General features: G+C 54.3%; 1 protein-coding gene across 5 annotated transcripts; it reads right to left on the reverse strand.

Annotated features, from left to right (window-relative positions):
- Window positions 1-134: 134 nt before the first annotated feature.
- PODNL1 (podocan like 1) lies at window positions 135-5,453 on the reverse strand. Of its 5 annotated transcripts, none has more exons than XM_045492202.1 (10): window positions 5,174-5,453; window positions 4,793-5,017; window positions 4,126-4,219; window positions 3,770-3,834; window positions 3,526-3,635; window positions 3,037-3,193; window positions 2,662-2,777; window positions 1,520-2,177; window positions 717-865; window positions 135-566 (listed from the first exon to the last, which is right to left on the reverse strand). In XM_045492202.1, the coding sequence occupies exons 1-10, from the start codon at window positions 5,174-5,176 to the stop codon at window positions 392-394; spliced, it is 1,752 nt and encodes a 583-aa protein (XP_045348158.1). In that variant the 5' UTR covers window positions 5,177-5,453; the 3' UTR covers window positions 135-391. The 5 variants fall into 5 exon arrangements, with proteins under 5 accessions (XP_045348158.1, XP_045348156.1, XP_045348159.1 ...); XM_045492200.1 differs by having other exon boundaries at window positions 1,505-2,177; window positions 5,174-5,403; XM_045492203.1 differs by lacking the exon at window positions 3,770-3,834 and having other exon boundaries at window positions 1,505-2,177; window positions 3,037-3,168; window positions 5,174-5,406.
- Between the last annotated feature and the right edge of the window lie 12,588 nt (window positions 5,454-18,041).

Genomic DNA, 18,041 nt, shown 5'->3' on the forward strand with positions numbered 1-18,041 from the left:
GCTCACTGGCCCCGGGACTCGGACCAGATTGCCTGACCCTCTTAGCATCCCACAGCGTCAGTTTCCTCAGATGCTGGGATGGTGAGAGCCCCTCCTGCAAGGTGAAGGGCATCTGGCAGGTGGTGAGCACTTGACAAGGTTATTAGGCTTTATTGTTGCCGCCTCCACTTGTGCGGGGAGTGGGGACCACGTCCGGCAGGGCTGGTGTGGTCTGCGTGCCTGGCGTGCGAGCTGCATGCTTGAGTGTCTCCCGGGGCTCCCTGTGTGTGGACGCAGCGCCCCTGTCCCCAGCTTCCTGGCCGGGCCCTTGAGGCCTGGGAGCGCCTGGTTGAGGCCCCGGATGGGCACCGTCTCCTCGGTCTGTGACCCAGTGGAGCCCCAGGGGTCTGGGCTACACTGCTGGACCCCTCCGGGCTCGGGGGCTCCCTGCCCGTGGCTGACGTGGAGTTGTGGGTGGCAGCCGGACCAGGACCTGCTCGGGGTTGCCCGCCGTATCCACCACAGTCAGGTGCAGGAGGCCCAGGAAGGCGTCCGGCGCGATGCTGGTCATGTGAAGCCTGTTTGCCCTGTAACCGAGAGGCAGGCGTGAGGGTGGGTGCAAAGGAAGGGGGGGGGGGCACGACCGTCCTGGCCCACCCAGGCCTGCTGGAGCCCATCACAGCCCTTCAGGGCCCCCTGCCCCCAGGACTCGCTCTCCCCAGCCGCCTCCGGGGCACCTGAGAAAGAGGGCGCGCAGGCGGGGAGTGCTGAGGAAGGCTTCAGGACCCACGTGGCTGATGCGGTTGCCCTGCAGGTGCAGCTCCTCCAGGGCCTCAGGCAGGTCAGGGGGCACAAAGGACAGCTCGTTGTGGCTGAGGTCCAGCACCTGGGCAGAGATGATGCCACGGCGGCCCCGGGCCTTGAGCCCCAAACCTCTCCGCCCGGGCACTCCACACCAGCCTGGGCCTCCTCCCCTCAACCCCCTCCGCGTTGCCAAATTCCCTCCAGCCCCGACAGAGGTACGGTGAGTTCCGTCTGGGGCAGGCTGGGCTCTAGGTGCTGGGGTCCCAGACAGACGGGGACCTGCCTGCTGCGGGAGAGATCGAAGCAGTTGTTCGCGAGGATGGCACTTCCCTCACCTGGCACCCTCCCGACACCGTCTACTGACCAACCGCTTTCTCCCTAACTAGTGCGTCAGTGCCACGGGCCCGGAGCTGTGTCGCTCTGTGCCCACCTCTCCAGCGCCTAGGACAGCGCCTGCACCCCCAGATGCTCTAAACTCTGTGGAAGCAGCCGCGTTCAGGAGGAACCAGGGGGGCCGTGTTCCCCGGGGAGGCGGAGGGGCTGGTTGCCGAGGACCAGGTGGCACGGACGGCACGGCCCAAGGCCCGGAGGCCGGCTCTGCCTCACCCACCCTGGGTCCGTCTGCCGGGCTCTCTTTGAGGCATCTCGGGGCCTTGTGGGAAGACGCTGCAAGGCGTGGGGATGGAGGGGACGGAGGGGCGGTGGGGGCAGTGTGGCTGACCGGCCGGCGCCTGACCTGGAGGGCCTGGAGTTCGTGCCAGGTGCCGGGCCCGATGTCTCCGACCCGGAGCCGGTTGTGCGCCAGGCTGAGCTCCCGCAGTTGGTCCAGGCCGGCCAGCGGCTCCGGCTCGAGGGCCCGCAGCTGGTTGCGCTGCAGCCGCAGGGTGTGCAGGCCGCCGGGCAGGCCGCCGGGCAGCCGGGTCAGCAGGTTGCCGGCCAGGTCAAGGCTGCGCAGGGCACGCAGCGGGCGGAAGGCCCGGCGGTGCACGCGGGCGCTGACCAGGCGGTTGTAGGCCAGGTTGAGTTCGGCCAGGCCCGGTGTGCCAGCCAGGTCCCGGGCGCCCAGCGCGGTCACGTGGTTGTGGGGCAGCACCAGGGCCCGCAGGCGGCGCGGCAGCGCCAGGGGCACGCGGTCCAGCCCGTTGCCATAGAGATGCAGCGTGTGCAGGCCCCGCAGCGGCCGCAGCGCCCCTGCGGGCAGCCCCGTCGCCCCCAGCTGGTTGTGCTGCAGCAGGAGGTAGCGCAGGCCCCGCGCCCCGCGCAGCCGGGCCGCCTCCACCCCGCGGATGCGGTTGCGGCCCAGGTGCAGCACGGCCAGGGTGCGGGGCAGGCCCGCGGGCACCGAGGCGAGCCGGTTGTGGGACAGGTCCAGGTACTCGAGGTGGTGCAGCTTGCTGGTGGGAGAGAGGGCTGGCGTGGGGCTGGGTGCTGAGCGGGGGGTGGGGGGGGGTGGGGGCGGTGGGGACAGGTGAACCTTGGGGGTGAGGGTTGAGGAGTGCTCCCGCGATAGAAGCCGGAGACCCCAACCTGGGGGTGGGCGAGTCGCGAGATCTGGGTGGGAGGGGCACCTGCTGAGATCAGGGCAGAGTCTGGCCCCCCGGGGCTGGATGCAGAGGTGACCAGGACAGAGTTCTGGGTGCAAGTCTGCATGCGGCGGTGATGACGTTTGGATAATAGAACCCAGGCACAGAGGAGCTGGGAGCAAAAGGATGGCTGCTGAGCCTGGTGCACAGCAGGTGCTCAGCAAATGAGGCCTCGGTTTGGGGGTCATACGGAGGGGGCTGGAGGGTTGCGGGGGGTGGGGCTTAGACCGCGAACCTTCAACCCCTCCTGCCAGCAGGAGGCTGCACCTGTGTCCTCCCCTGTCTCAGGCCCCACCTGAAGGTGGTGGCATCCAGGCCACTGTCCGTCAGCTGGTTGTGCTGGAGGTAGAGCTCCCGCAGGTGTGTCTGGCGGCTCAGTGCCCCTCGGGGCACCTTGGAGATGAGGTTGTTCTGGGAAAGGAGGAGACAGTGAGACCAGGGGTGGGGGGGGCCAGACGGAAGCAGGGAGCTATGGAAGGCTCTTGAGTAAGGGAGTAGCAGGGAGCTAGCTTTGGCAACGCGGGTCCGAGAGCCCCCGTGAGTGACCCGCGCCAGTGGGCAGGACTCGAAGATACTTGTGACTACTGGCATTCTCGGGAGGGGGGGGGGGCTCCCCCAGGAGAGAGGGAAAGGGGGCGGGCAGGGGGCTGGCAGGGTGGAGGAGGGGCACCTGCAGGTGGAGCCGCTCCAGCGAGGGTGGCAGACTGGGCGGCAAGTAGCTGAGCCGGTTGCTGGAGAGGCTGAGGATGACCACGGCTTCGGAGCCGCGGAAGGCGTCAGGGGGCAGGCCGGCGTTGCTCAGCTGGTTGTTGTGGAGGTACACGGACCTGAGGGGAGCCAGGCTCCGGCCACCAGCCTGCCCCCGGCCCTCCCACCGGCCCCTACTGCCGCCCCCGCCCCCTGCACCCCAGCGCGGCCTCCAGTGTGAGGATGCGCACGCGTCCGCGCACTGTCTCCGCCTTGCGTCGCGGTTCTCCAGACGGCATCCAGGGTGTCCTGCCTCAGATCCCCCCCCCCCCCCCCGCACCTCCCTCCCAGGGTAGGACTCTGCCCCTGCAGACCCTCAAGGGCTGGCTCTGATCCCCTCAGTCCTCCAGGGGTAGGGAGTGACCCCAGGCATATCTGAGGTCGGAGAGGTCCGGGCTGGGCCAGGGGCTACCTGAGCGCGGGCTTCTCCCCAAAGGTAAGCGGGAAGATCTCCGTCACTTGGTTGGCAGCCAGATCCGCAACTCGGAGGGAGCGGGGCAGAAACTGGGGGGCCACGGAGAGCTGTGGGGACACGGCCATGCTTGGTCAGGGAGCCCTGCCCTCCACCCCACCCCCGCTGTGCCCTCCGCGCTCTGCTGTATGTCCCTGCGGGCCAGGCCTCAGGGCCGGGGCAGGGGTCAGGTAGGGGTGCTCACCTTGTTGTGGGCCACGTAAATGTGCTGCAGCTGCGTGAGGGACTCAAAGGCCTCATCGGGCAGGCCTGGGAGCGGGATGGGCAGTGAGGGGACCACCCCCCCCCCCCGCGGCCCCGGGGCCCAGGGAGGGGGCAGTGGGGGAGTCTGTGCTCCCAGCTGCCCCAGGACTCTTGGCTGGTGACTGGCAGGGGCTCCTCCAGGCACCCTCCCACACGCCTCCCCACCCGTCCTCCAAAGCCACAGCCTGAGTTTCCATCCTGCTCAGCAAAGGGCAGTTCTGGGAACTACCGCAGAACTACCCACAGACCCAGCAGGGGAGGGAAGGGGCCGCCTCCCGAGGTCCCCTCACCCCTCACCCTCAGAAGAGATGAGATTGTTGTGGAGGTTGAGAGTCCGGAGGCTGCTGAGGCGTGACAGTTCATTGTAGGGGAGCTCCTGGAGCAGGTTGTTCTGGGGGGAGGATTCACACCCCTGAGCCCTCCGCAAGTGGCCGGAGCCCCGATTCCCAGCTCCCCATCGCCTTAAGCAAGTAAGCCTTGACACCCCTCACCCCCACACTTGATCCCCAAAGCCCCATTACCCTGCAACCAAAACAACCCCGTCACCACAAACAACCCTGTGATCGCCAAGATGTTGACCCCCCGACACCCCATCTGCCCCCATAATTGACCCCTGACACCCATCACCCTGACCCCAAACAACCCTATAAACCAAAAAGATGTTGTCTGACATTTCATCACCCCCACACCTGACCCACATGCTCCATCACTCTGACCCCCCCCAAAACCCGTAACTGCCAAGACATTGACCTTTTAACACCTCCAAACGCTCAGCCCCTCCTAAAAGTTCCAGTGTCTGTCCCCCCCGCCCCCCCGTCCTGCCCTCGCCTCTAATGCCCAGACCCCGACGCTCTCACCCAGGCCAGCTTCCATCGCTGCCAAGACCTGCACACCCAACGCCCCGTCACCCTATCACCCTGAAACCCAGCACTTGGCGTGCTCACCCCGGCCCCCGGGGCCCCACCTGCAGGGAGAGGTGCTGAGCTGCCCGGGTGATGTTGTCCGGGAACACCTGAAGGTCCAGGCCATTGCAGTCCACTGTGTCTGCCCGGGGGCAGGAGCAGCGCAGGGGGCAGGCCCGGGGCGGGGGCTGCGAGCTCTCCCCCAGGTGGGGGAAGGCGGTGTCCTCCATGCCTGGGGCGGGTGGGGGGCCGGGCAGCAGCAGGAGCAGCAGCAGCAGGCTCAGCCGCTGGGAGTAGAGGGACTGATGGGTCACGGTGGCCCCAGGCCCAGCACCAGGTCACCATGGCGACAGGAGCATCCCCGCGTGGGGCGGGGGGGGGGGGAGGGGGGAGCAGGCAGGCTCCCCTCCCTCCTCTGCCCTCCCGCCCCCACCCCACCTTACCATAGCCAGCCCCAGCTCTGCCGTCTCGCCTGAAATGCCGACCAGGGCTCCCTAATGGAAACCAGGCGGTCACCTCCTGGAGCCTCTTCCGTGGCCGCCACCGCCCCCCATCTCTTGGCACAGGCCACCCTCCACCCGGCTTGTTCTCCCAGGGGCTGGGGGGTGGGGGTGGGGAACTAGCCGGCCCACCCCCTTCCCCGCCCTGGGGAGGGTGGGAGGGCTGCCGGATGGGGTGGCGAGGACAGGCCAGCCTGTCCCCTCGGTCCCACCCCCACCAACCACCCCTGCTCAGCTTGCGTAACCTCGGCCAGCCTGGGCCGGGCCACAGGAGCATGGAATGCTTGGGGGAAAGCTAAGATTCGCCCTGTCTGGTATTTGGGCCAACCGCAGAAATAGGGGTGGGGGCAGAGGAGTGGAAGATGCTTCAGGCCACAGGAGGGTCCCCAAGGAACTGGGGCTGGCAGCAAGGGGTCAGGGCAGGCCTGGGCTCAGCCTGCCAGCCCAGATGCCAGCCTGGGGGCTCTCAGCCAGGCCTGCCATTTGGGCCCCTCCTCCTCCTCCCTGAATGGCCACAGCCGCAGCTGCCTGAAAGGAAATTACACGTATTGAAGCACGAGCCCGGTGGTTAAGGGTGGTTAAGGATATGCACTCAGCGCCAGCCTGCCTGGGCTTGAACCTGGGCTCTGGCACCTCTCTGGGCCTTGGTTTCCCACTCTGCAAAGTGGGGAGTGGTCATCTCATCTCCCAGGAGTGGTATAAGGATTAAATGAGATAACGCATTTGAGGTGGGTGAGAAGGTTCCCGGCACATTCCTTGGCCTTTACACCAGAGCAGTAGCGTGGGGAGAAGAAGCCAACCTCTGCCCCAGATCCCATCTCCCAGGATGCACCACTTACCCGCAAGGTGTCTTCAGGCAAATCGTTTTCCTGCCCAAACTTCAGTTTTCCCACACGTAGGACAGAGATGACAGAATACCCTTCCTTCCTCAAAGGCAAAACCAGATTTTGGACAGAAAATTCTAAGCACCACATCTGCCCCTTACAAGTGCTCAGCTCAGAAGTGGCCGAGCCGATGGGCTGTGTGAAGGGCATGAAGGAGGTTGAAGTCTGGTGGGGGGAGGGAGGTTTTCCAGAAGCAGAGCTTGGGACAAGGATTGAGTGCATTTGTCTTGGACAAAGAAGCTGTAGGGGAGCAGGGAAATGACAGAGGGAAGGAAAGAAGTAGTCAATGATGAGTTATCTCCGGGGTAATCAACTTGCCTAGAACTCGCCAGTTTTAGCACTCAAAACCCTGAGTCCCGGGAAACCCTTAGTCCTGGGCAAATTGGGACGGTTTGTCACGCTTGTTATCAAACAAGTTCCCACCAAAGGCAGGTAGGGCTCGGTCCTGCTGGGGAGTGCTGGCAGATTTTGTAGGACACACGTCCTACCTGAGGGGTGAGGGAGCTGGGATATTGATTCTCCAACTCCCTCCCTCAGGCACTGGTTGAGGTTTGAGGCTGCAGGATCTGAATTCCCTGGCACTTTGGGTAGAACAGCCCCCAACCCTAAATAGATATAAATGCCTGATGGTGAGGCTTGGGGGCGCCTGGCAGGCTCCAGACATCACTTGCCAGGGAGAGTGGGAGGTTGAGCCACGGAGAGACGGCAGTACATCAGGGGAGTGGGAGGAAGGGACCAATGCGGGGGAATGACGGACAGAGAGGGTATCTGCATTGTTCATCCCCCTTCCACAAAGGAAGAAGCTTGGAGGTGATCATTTGCCCACATTTCCCAGGACGGCCTGCACTCATGACAGGAGACACTCAGGGTCCCTCAGGGCTAGGGCAGGAGACAGGTCTGAGTTTCAGCCAGAAGAGAGAAACAGTCCTCAGCCCAAGATCTCCACGTGGAACCAGTGGCTGCTAGCTCGGAATCTCCTCAGTCTCCCCAGCAGAGTAATGGGACTAGCCTCACAGAGCTACTGAATTTACTGCCTTGATGCTGGCCCCGGTGAGAACCATGCTGCCTCTGGCAGGCCTCTTTCGGTTGCAGAGGACAGAGAACCCAAACGAAACTAGCTGGTGCAAACGAGGGCGTTTATTGACTCATGAACAGAAATATCCAGTGGATGTATCATTCAGGCATAGCTGGATCCAGTAGCTCAAATGACATCCTCGTTTGATCCTTTGCCTCTTAGCTCTCTCAGCAGGCTTCTCTGTTTAGTGCCCAGATAACCCCAGCAGCAACGTGGGCACACTCTGAGCTTTACTCCAACTGAAAAGTCTCAAGTTTCAATCTCATTGGCCTAGCTTTGGTCACATGTCCGTCTGGAACCAGTCCCCGTGGCCAGAAGGATAGACCGCGCTGATTAGCTAGGAACCTAATCACTGCTCTTGTACATGACCTGCTGGCCTTATCTCCCTGCGACAAACTCCATTTTCTCTACCTTGCCCTGCCCTGCCCAGCCCTGCCCTGCCTTTCCTAGCCCTGCCCTGCCTGGTCCAGCCTTCCCCTACCCAACAAAGAGTTCTGCAGGGACAGCACTGGAGGACTATGGTCCACGAATAGAGAGCCTGGCATAATCAGCATTGATTACACCTTCATGGAATGCATGCGTGGACGATGGTGTCTGTGTGTGTGGGAGAGGTTTGCATGGGGAGGCAGTGTTGGCTCTGATCTCAGAGTAGGGAGGACTGTAGGGTCATGGGGACAAGGGACAGTTGCAGGAACACTGTGGGCAGCTAGGGCAGCAATCTGGTCTCATTTTGCTTGCTGGGGCATATGGGGAGGAGGTGAGGGTTGATGTTAAAGAGAGCAAGAGGATGATGGGAAATGTAGTCTCCCAATTAGAAAAGGAAAGGGGGAAAAAAACGGGGTGGGCACCTGGGTATCAGTTGGTTGAGCGTCCAACTCTTGATTTCAGCTCAGGTCAGGATCCCAGGGTCGTGGGATCGAGCCCCATGTCAGGCTCCACATTGAGTGTGGAGCCTGCTTGGGATTCTCTCTCTTTCTCTATGTCTTTCTTCCCTGCTCATGATTTCTCTTTCTCTTTCTCTCTCTCTCTCTCTCTCTCTCTCAAATAAAAAAAAAAAGAAAGAAGGAAAGGAAAGGAGGGGCCTTAAATCACTACACACTAATGATCCCAAGGCACGCCTTGGGCCTGCCCCTCATGCTCTGATGGCATTCAACCTCAAGACCCAGGCTAAGGCCAAACTTCTCAATCGGCCTTCATCTGGCTAATTAGCCCTTCAAGATCTGAGCCAAATTCATAAAATCGCTGATACTTATCTGGGCCTATGGCTGCCTAAGATAAAGTGCCACATTTCCCAGCCTCCCTTGCAGCTGGGTGCAACCATATGACTGTGTAAACAGAGGTGGTATGTGCCACTTTGAGGAAAAAGGAGTGCGTTTCTCTTCCCTACTGTTGGAATGTGGATGTGATGGCTGGAACGCCATCAGCCATCTTGGGCCATGACGTCAAGACCACTATTCTTGAATGGTGGAGGGACAAGATAGAAGCGACCTGGGTGTCACATACAATGGAAGGCCATCCCTGCATTGATGAGTGTTTTGATCACCTCCTACCCACCCTGTTGGTGAAGGAGGGGTCTGCTCTAAATGATACAAGATAGCCACGCACGTGGCAGCCAACCCTGGATAGAAAAAACTGGTGTTGGTTTATTATTCACATATAATCACAGCCTGGAGGAGGGAAGGACACGGCATGCCACGCGGGGAGCCACATGGGGGTGGCGCACGTGGGAGCCAAGTCAAGAAACAGGGTCAAAACAACTAGAATAGCCACCAAATTCGCGATTAAAATTAGCATAGTTATTTAAGTTGTGGCCTCCAAAGTTTAGAATGAAAATTGCTTATTCATAACACAACATGCTCAAATTAGTGCAAATTTTGCAAGTAATCACCAAGAAGCTGGGATACATTTTTTTTTTTTTAACTTTATTTGTTTTTGAGAGAGAGAGAGGCAGAGACAGAGTGCGAACAGGGGAGGGGCCGAGAGAGAGAGGGAGACACAGAATCCTAAGCACATTCCAGGCTCCGCGCTGTCAGCACAGAGCCTGACGCGGGACTCGAACTCACCAACTGAGAGATCATGACTATGAGCCGAAGTCAGACGCTTAACTGGCTGAGCCACCCAGGTGCCCCTGGGACAAATTTTTTAATAAAGAAAAAAATGAAAAAGCAGGCGCTGTGGCAGGCAGGCTTTGTAGTGACAAAAGGGGGAGGTGACCTCTGGTTCCCATGAGGGGGTGTGATTGGCATGTTTGGATGATTTCTCAGGCTGCCAGAGAGGTGACCCATTAGGCAGAGGACCCGATGGGGTGCAGGTGGTCTGGCCGATAGAGGAGGTAGCTGGGTGGGGAGCCTCTCCCTCCGGATGGAGGACATGTCTGACAAAAGCAGAGAGACTCCTGGTTGGGCCTTCGGGGCCCTGTGAGGCTCAGAGATAGGAGAGGAGCCACGGCGTCTCAGGCTTTTCAAGACCCCGGCTCCAGCGGTCTCAAACGCGACGGAGAAACAGACGTCTCTCTTGGGTAAGCCACTGTTTCCCTTTTCCTCTCCTTCAAAAAAACAACATACTCTAAATCCTAATGGGGACGCCTGGGTAGCTCAGTGGGTTAAGCCTCCTACTCTCGGTTTCAGCTCAGGTCTCGATCTCGTGGTTCGTGGATTCGAGCCCCATGTCGGGCTCCACACGATGGTGTTGAGCCTGCTTGGGATTCTCTGTCTCTCTCTCTCTCTCCTCCCTCTCACTGCCCCTCCCCTGCTCTCTCTCTCTCTTTTGAAAAATAAAATAAATAAAATCCTTAAAAAAATAAGTTCTAATGGATACGGAGGCTATCTACAGAATGAGAGTCGCAGCCAAGGTGTGGATGGCATTGGCCAAAGAGAAAGCATAAAATGGAAAGGGAGGGGCGCCTGGGTGGCTCGGTTGGTTGAGCGTCCAGCTTTGGCTCTGGTCATTGTCTCAAGGTTCGTGAGTTTGGGCCCCACGTCGGGCTCTCTGCTGTCAGCACAGAGCCCTCGTCGAATCCTCTGTCCCTCCCCACCTCTCTGCCCCTCCCCTGCTCACACACTCCCTCTCTCTCTCTCAAAAATGAATAAACATTTTTTAAAAAGGAAAGAAAACGAGCAAGGAGACCAAGGGACACTGCTGAGGAAAGCTTGATGGCCGAGGGGTGGGCAGAAGACAGCCAGCAAAGATCATGGAGAAGGAGGGTCCGGAAGAGAGGACGAACCTGGAAGTATCTGGTAAAACCGAAAATGTGCCTGTCGTGTACTTGTGATGGTTAACCGTACAGGTCCAGTGAAAGGTTATACTATAAAGTGATACTGGCCCGTGGGCTGCACAGATTAAACCTGATTTCTGGGTGCATCTGTGACAGTGTTCCCAGAAGAGATTAGCGCTTGAATCTGTGAACTCGGTGAAGTAGATTGCCCTCCCCCAAATGGATGGGCATCATTCAGTCCATGGAGGGGCTGAACGGAACAGAAAGCAGAGAAAGTGAGGCCAGGGGCGCAGGAGTGCTAGAAGACCGGGTTCCAGAGGTTCCCAAATACACCGGCTTCCGCTGCTCGCCGGCGACAAAATCCAAAGGCAGGGAAACCAGTGGTGATGAAACAGGAAAGGAATTTCTGTCAGTGAGGCCAACACCGGGAAGACAGCGGACGAGCTCTCGAAGACTGTCTCCCAAGTGCCAAAAATACTTCCCGGTCGGTATAAGGAAGATGGGGGGCAAAGGTGGGTGGGTGCATGCAGGTGAGCACTGAAGGTCAAACTGATCACGGCCTTGGCATCACTCTCGACTTAGAAAAACCAAAGTTTATTTATTTTTGAGAGGGGGGGGAGGGGCAGAGAGAGAGGGGGACAGAGGAGAGAGAGAGCGGGGGAGGGGCGGAGAGAGAGGGGGACAGAGGGTCTGACATGGGCTCTGCGCTGACAGCAGAGAGCCTGACATAGGGCTTGAAGTCATGAACCGTGAGATCATGACCCGAAGCCAAATTCAGAGGCTTAACTGAGCCACCCAAGTGCCCCTAAATCTTTCTATAGATTAATAGGTGTAGATATAGGTATAGATAGATCAATCAATACATAGAGATAGAATTCTATGTCTATAAATAGATTGAAAGAGGAAGAGATATATATAAAATGATATATACATATGTACATACAAAAGGATATATATATAAAGAATAAAGGATAAACGTATACATGATAAGATAGATATAGATGATTTAGATATGCATATCTTACTGGTTCTGTTTCACATGTGTATATATAAAAAGATAGATATATATACACATATCTATCTATATATAAAAAGATAGATATATATACACGTATATATCTATATATAAAGGATATATATACATGATAAGATATATCACATGCAGATACACATATGTGGTTCGGTTTCCCGTGGGTATTAGATGGGCAGGCAAGATCATTCTGTGTAACAAGCAGCCCCAAGGGTCAGCGACTAACCCCAGAGTTGGTCATCCACACAATATGATCTCAACGGATCAGCAGGGTCACTCTGAGCCACAGTCACTCAGGGATCCAGTCCACCAGAAGCCGCACCATCTTGAACAGCAGCCCCCACAGTTGCTGGCTCTGTGGAAAAGAGAGGACTCCCAAGTCAGCTTTTCAGGGTTTCCACCCAGAAGTACCTTCTGCTTGCATTTCACTGGCCAGGATTAGTCACGTGGTCCTGCCTGACTGCAAGGGACAGAGAAGGTGGGGGTCGGGGTAGGGGCTTGGGGAGGAGCAAGGGGACTATTTGGAGTATTACCCTCTCTGCAACACCCAAGGACCAGAAATCTGCTCTGGAAAACCTCTTACACAGACGGTAACAGATACATACAAGAGTTCCCTGTAGGCTCGTTTGTTACAGTGAAAATTCTCTGCCGCGGGGGATCACACACGGCTGGTGATTTTATAATTAAATTTTTTTTTTTTTTTTTTATAATTAAAAATTTTTTTTTAATTTTTTTTTTTTCAACGTTTATTTATTTTTTGGGGCAGAGAGACAGAGCATGAATGGGGGAGGGGCAGAGAGAGAGGGAGACACAGAATCGGAAACAGGCTCCAGGCTCCGAGCCATCAGCCCTGAGCCCGACGCGGGGCTCGAACTCCCGAACCGCGAGATCGTGACCTGGCTGAAGTCGGACGCTTAACCGACTGCGCCACCCAGGCGCCCCATGGCTGGTGATTTTAATTCACGTCACTTCCTCGGAGGGCCCCTCACCAGAACCCCCAATCAGAAGCAACATTTTTGTCTCTCTCTCTCCTCTTCCCTGCCTTACTTTTCTTCCTGGCATTTCTCACATCCTGACTGACATATCTGCCCACCGTCCACTGTCCTCCCCCACTGTGGAGGGGGGCACTTGGCCATAGTCACCTCTGTCCCTCAGCACCTAGAGCAGTGTCGAACACAAACCAGGTGAGCGGTGAACATATGTCATGTGAACAAGTGAAAAATAATCTCCTAAGAGGGGAATAAACAAACCAAACATGTTCCTGTTAAAATAATAGAGAACCAAGGGCGCCTGGGTGGCCCAGTCTGACTTCGGCTCGGATCGTGATCTCGCAGTCCGTGGGTTCAAGCCCCATGTCGGGCTCTGTGCTGACAGCTTGGAGCCTGGAGCCTGCTTCGGATTCCGTGTCTCCCTCTCTCTCTCCCTCCCTCAAAAATAAGTAAACATTAAAAAAAAAAATAGAGAATCAGATCTAGGACACACAAGGGACTCACTCTATATACGTAATATATCAGCTTCCTGGAACGGTCGTACCGATGCTCACAAACAAGGTAGCTTAGAACGGCAGGCATTTATTCATTTCAGAAGTCCAGATTATTTATTTGGACCTGTGGAGAGAGCCTGGAAGTCCCAAGTCAAGGTGTTGGCAGAGCTGTTCCTTCTGGAGGCTCCTTCCTTGTAGCTCTTCCAGCTTCTGGTGGTTGCTGGCAATCTTTGACGTTCTTGGGCCTGTGGCTGTGTCAGGACCATCTCTGCCTCGGTTTCCATGTGGACTTTTCCTCCATGAGAGTGTCTGTGTTCCTCCTCCTCTCTTTTATAAGGACACTGGCCGTGGGCTTTAGGGCCCAGCTGGTTAATCCAGGATAATCTCATTTCAAGATCTTTTCCTTAATTACATCTTTTTTTTTTTTCCCCCAAATAAGGTCATATTTCCATGTTCTAAGGGTTAGGACATCAGGATACCCTTTTGTGGGTCACTGTTCAAACCATTACATGGATTAGTGTGGGTAGGGCTAATCTCGTGAGGAGAAAAAGGGTACAGAGCGAGGCTGACAGTTTTGATCATTTTCATAAAGTGAAAAAGATATTGGGGCGCCTAGGTGGCTCAGTCAGTGAAGTGTCTGAACATTTTTTTTTTTAGAAACTGAGATATAATTGAGATTATATAAACGTGAGTTTAAAGTGCACAGTACTTCATTTTGTTTATTACGTGAGTTTATTATTCATTTATTTATCACGTGTTGATAGACTTTTACTCGTTTCCCACTTTGGGCGATTAACAAATATCACGGCCACGACCAGTCCTGAGCGAGTCTTTGAGGACACATGTCTTTTTTAAAAGTTCTCTCGGGTAGGGGTGCCTGGCCGGTTCGGTCGGTGGAGCGTGTGACTCTTGATCTCGGGGTTGTGGGCTCGAGCCCCACGTTGCCTGTGGAGATTATGTAAAAAAAAAAAAAAATAAAATCTAAAAAAAAAAAAAAGACGTTCTCGGGTGAATACATCGGAGTGAAATGCGCTGAATCACACAGTAAGTGCACATTTCACTTTTTATGAGACTGCCAAACTGCCTTCCAATGTGGTTGTGTCGTTTTGCACCCCCACTGGCGGCTGTGAGAGTTATGGTTCCTCCAAGGCCTTGTCAACACTTGTGGTCAGTCTTTAATTTTAGCCATTTTGGTGGGTATGTCCTGCTATATTATTGTGACTCTATTTGTATTTCTTTGACGACTAATGATGTTGAACATCTTTTCACGTGCTCACGGCCCATTCTATGTCTCCTCCGTGTTGAATTTAAGACTGTATAAAGGTAATGCCTATTTAAAATAAGTGAGGGGGCGCCTGGGTGGCTCAGTCAGTTAAGCGTCTGACTTCGGCTCAGGTCAGGATCTCACAGTTTGTGAGTTCAAGCCCCATGTCGGGCTCTGTACTGTCAGCTCAGAGCCTGGAACCTGCTTCGGATTCTGTGTCCCCCCACTCTCTGCCCCTTGCCTGTTCACACTATGTCTCTGTCTCTCTCTCAAAAGTGAATAAACATTTAAAAAAATGTCAATGATGGGGCGCCTGGGTGGCGCAGTCGGTTAAGCGTCCGACTTCAGCCAGGTCACGATCTCGCGGTCCGTGAGTTCGAGCCCCGCGTCGGGCTCTGGGCTGATGGCTCGGAGCCTGGAGCCTGTTTCCGATTCTGTGTCTCCCTCTCTCTCTGCCCCTCCCCCGTTCATGCTCTGCCTCTCTCTGTCCCAAAAATAAATAAAAGTTGAAAAAAAAATAAATAAAAAAATGTCAATGATAACACCCATTAGGATGGTTTCTATAAAAAAAAAAAAAAAAAAAAAAGATAACCAGGGCAGTCGGGTGGCTCAGCCGCTTAAGTGTCAGACTCTTGGTTTCAGCTCAGGTCATGATCTCGCAGTTTGTGAGTTTGAGCCTGCACGGAGCTCTGCACTGACAACGCGGAGCCTGCTTGCGATTCTCTGTCTCCCTCTCTCTGACCCTCCCTACTCGCTCTCTATCTCTTTCTCTCAAAATAAATAAATAAATATTTAAAAAAAAAAACGCAGAAGATAACAAATATTGGCAAGGATGGAGAGTAACTGAAACCTACTTTTTTTTTTTTTTTAACATTTTTATTTATTTCTGAGAGACAGAGACAGAACGTGAGCGGGGGAGGGGCAGAGAGCGAGAAGGAGACCCAGAATCCGAAGCAGGCTCCAGGCTCTGAGCTGTCAGCACAGAGCCCGACGAGGGGCTCGAACCCACGAACTGCGAGATCATGGCCTGAGCCGAGGTCGGAGGCCCAACCAACTGAGCCACCCAGGCGCCCCTGAAACCTACTTCTTATCTCTACCCCGATACCCAGTCCTTGAACATGACCCATGGGCCCCGAATACAGCCGCTTTTCTCCATCTTCACTGCTATTACTCGAATCCGAGCCACCATAACCTCTCCCTCTGGCCTCCCTGAGGCCATTCGTGCCCCACCACCCCTCTTCCCCTCAACATCCTCCACACAGAAGCCAAATGAACTTTTGAAGAGTCTTCTCTTCAGAAACCTTGGTATTTTGAAATAATTTTCAATTTACAGAAGCTTTGTGCTATGGACTAAATGTTTGTGCCTTGCCGAAAGGCATACGTTGAAACCCAGCCCCGATGGGATGGTACTGGAAGGTGGGACCTTTGGGGGTGGTTATGTCATGAGGATGGAGACTTCATGAATGGGATTAGCGCTCTATAAAGGAGCCAGTGCTCGTGTGCCTTTGCTCTCTCCTCTTTCTCGCTGTTTCTCTCAGTTATGGGAGGATATAGCAAGGGTATGCAATCTAGGATTGGCTATGCCAGTGCCTTGATCTTAGACTTCCCAGACTCCAGAACGATGGGAAATCAAATTTGGGTGTAAATCCACTCAGTCTACAGCGTTTTTAATATGGCAGCTCAATGAGTTAAGACAATTTGCAAAGGAGAAAGTTTGCAAAGAACAGAATTTGCAAAGTTTGCAAAGAACAGAAAGTTCTTGTCTACCCATTACCCACTGGCCCGAATGGGAACGTCTTGCATAACCACGGTACAGTTGTCACAACTAAGAGGTTAGCTAACCTTGGCACAAGACTGTTCACTAAACTACAGGCTTAATGTGAGTGACACCAGTTGTCTCTCTGATGTCCTTTTCTTTTCTGGTCCAGGGTCCCATCCAGGACACCACATTTCATTTATTTATCACGTCTCCTAAGACTTCTCTAAGTCGCGCCAGTTTCTTGGTCAGGCTTTGTTTCTCGTGATCCTGACGTTTTTGAAGTGTCCTAGTCAGGTCTTTGTAGACTGTCGCTCAAGTTGGGACAAACATCTGATGGTTTCTCACGACCAGATTGAGTTTGGGGGTTTAAGTGACGATATTGAGGAGGTGATGTGTCCTCCTCATCATATCATATCAAGGGTCCGGGCACATGACTCATCGCTATGATGACAATGTTGATTACCTGGCTGAGGTCATGTCTGCCAGATTTCTCCACTGTCAAGTTAGTTGCTTCCCTTCCCATAACTTTATTCCTTAGAAGCAAGTCACTAAATCCAGCCCGCACCCAACAAGGTGGAGAATTAAGCTCCACCTCCCGGAAGGAGGCATATCAAACAATCTGTGGACATATATTTAAAAAAACCCAGTAGTTAATAAATATTTTGGGAGCGATACTTTTAGGGTAGGTGTTTCTCCTTCCAGTTTCATCCACAAATTTTAGCACTCATTGGAAGATCTCGCCTGCTGCAAATTGTAATTGTGGTGTCTGCCTGATGATAATTTCCTATTTCCCTCATTCTTTCTACACTTATTAATTGAACATCTATTAATTGAACATCTTCTATATGGAAGAGTGGTCTCTTCCCCCCCCCCACCCCCCGCCCATTTTTTATTCAATCATTTATTTACACCAGTATGAGCTCATGGGTATTTATTTAATACTTTGGATTACAATGATTATTTCTTTGTTTGTTTATTTATTAATTAAAGTAATCTCTCCGCCCAATGTGGGATTTGAACTCAAGACCTGGAGATCAAAAGTCGCATGCTCTACCCACTGAGACAGCTAGGTGCTCCATGGATCATAATGATCTTTTAAATCTCATATCAGATTCCATTATCTTCTACTAAAAACCTTCCAGAGGCTCCACTTTATGCTTAAGAGTAAAATCCAACTATCTTGCTCACCCGACACTCCCTGCCCACTTCCCGGTCCTTGTCTGTTTGACTTATTTACTTTCTTCCTTGCTTATTCCTGCTTTGGCCCAACTGGACTTTTTGGGGTCTTTCAGTCATGTCACCCTCATCCCTCTGAAGGCTTTGTCTTTATTGCAATATTCCTTCTCCTCACCTGCATGGGGACCTCTCTCTAACTGGCCTGAGCAGCCTTCTTCCTTCTCTTTGATTTCTAATCCTACCTGGAATTAGGTAACTGAAATCTATTTCTTTATCATCTGTCTTGTTCACTGCTGTACCCCTAGAACCTAGAACATAGTAGGTGCTCAAGAAATATTTGCTGCATAAATGAATGTACGGAATGCATTCATGAGGCTGAGAGTACAAAGAACAAGATCCATTCACTCCCTCTCTGATTACAGCCATAATTGAGGCATATGCGTGCCAGGTACTCAGGAGCACTACACGGTAAGCCTCAGTTTCACCCTGTGTAAAATGGACGTAATAAAAGGACCTATCTAGGGGCGCCTGGGTGGCTCAGTCAGTTGAGCGTTTCACTTCAGCTCAGGTCATGATCTTGCTCACGGGTTCGAACCCTGAGTCGGGCTCTGTGCTGATGGCTCAGAGCCTGGAGCCTGTTCCGGATTCTGTGTCTCCCTCTCTCTCTGCCCTTCCCCCTGCTCACGTCCTGTCTTTTTCTCACAAAATTAAAAAAAAAAAAAAATTAAAAAAATCTTTTTAAAAAGGACCTATCTACAAAACTGTTGCGAAGATTAGATGAGCTAACACATATGAAAATGATACTCAGCAGGCATTCAACAATTATTAGTATTGTTATCTGTAAAATGGGCACAACAGCGACTTACTACATAGAATTGTTTGTAAGCTCAGAACCGTGTCTTGCACATGTGAAGTGCTATATAAGC

The sequence above is a fragment of the Leopardus geoffroyi genome, chromosome A2, assembly GCF_018350155.1.
Source record: "Leopardus geoffroyi isolate Oge1 chromosome A2, O.geoffroyi_Oge1_pat1.0, whole genome shotgun sequence".
NCBI classification, from domain to species: Eukaryota; Metazoa; Chordata; class Mammalia; order Carnivora; family Felidae; genus Leopardus; species Leopardus geoffroyi.

Excerpts from the sequence above, each read along its gene's own strand:
- PODNL1 (XM_045492200.1), bottom strand. Across the intron at positions 4,220-4,792 it reads CTCAGCACCTCTCCCTGCAG|AACAACCTGCTCCAGGAGCT; the intron begins GTGGGGCCCCGG and ends TCCTCCCCCCAG. Across the intron at positions 866-1,504 it reads TCCAGGTCAGGCGCCGGCCG|GTGCTGGACCTCAGCCACAA; the intron begins GTCAGCCACACT and ends ATCTCTGCCCAG.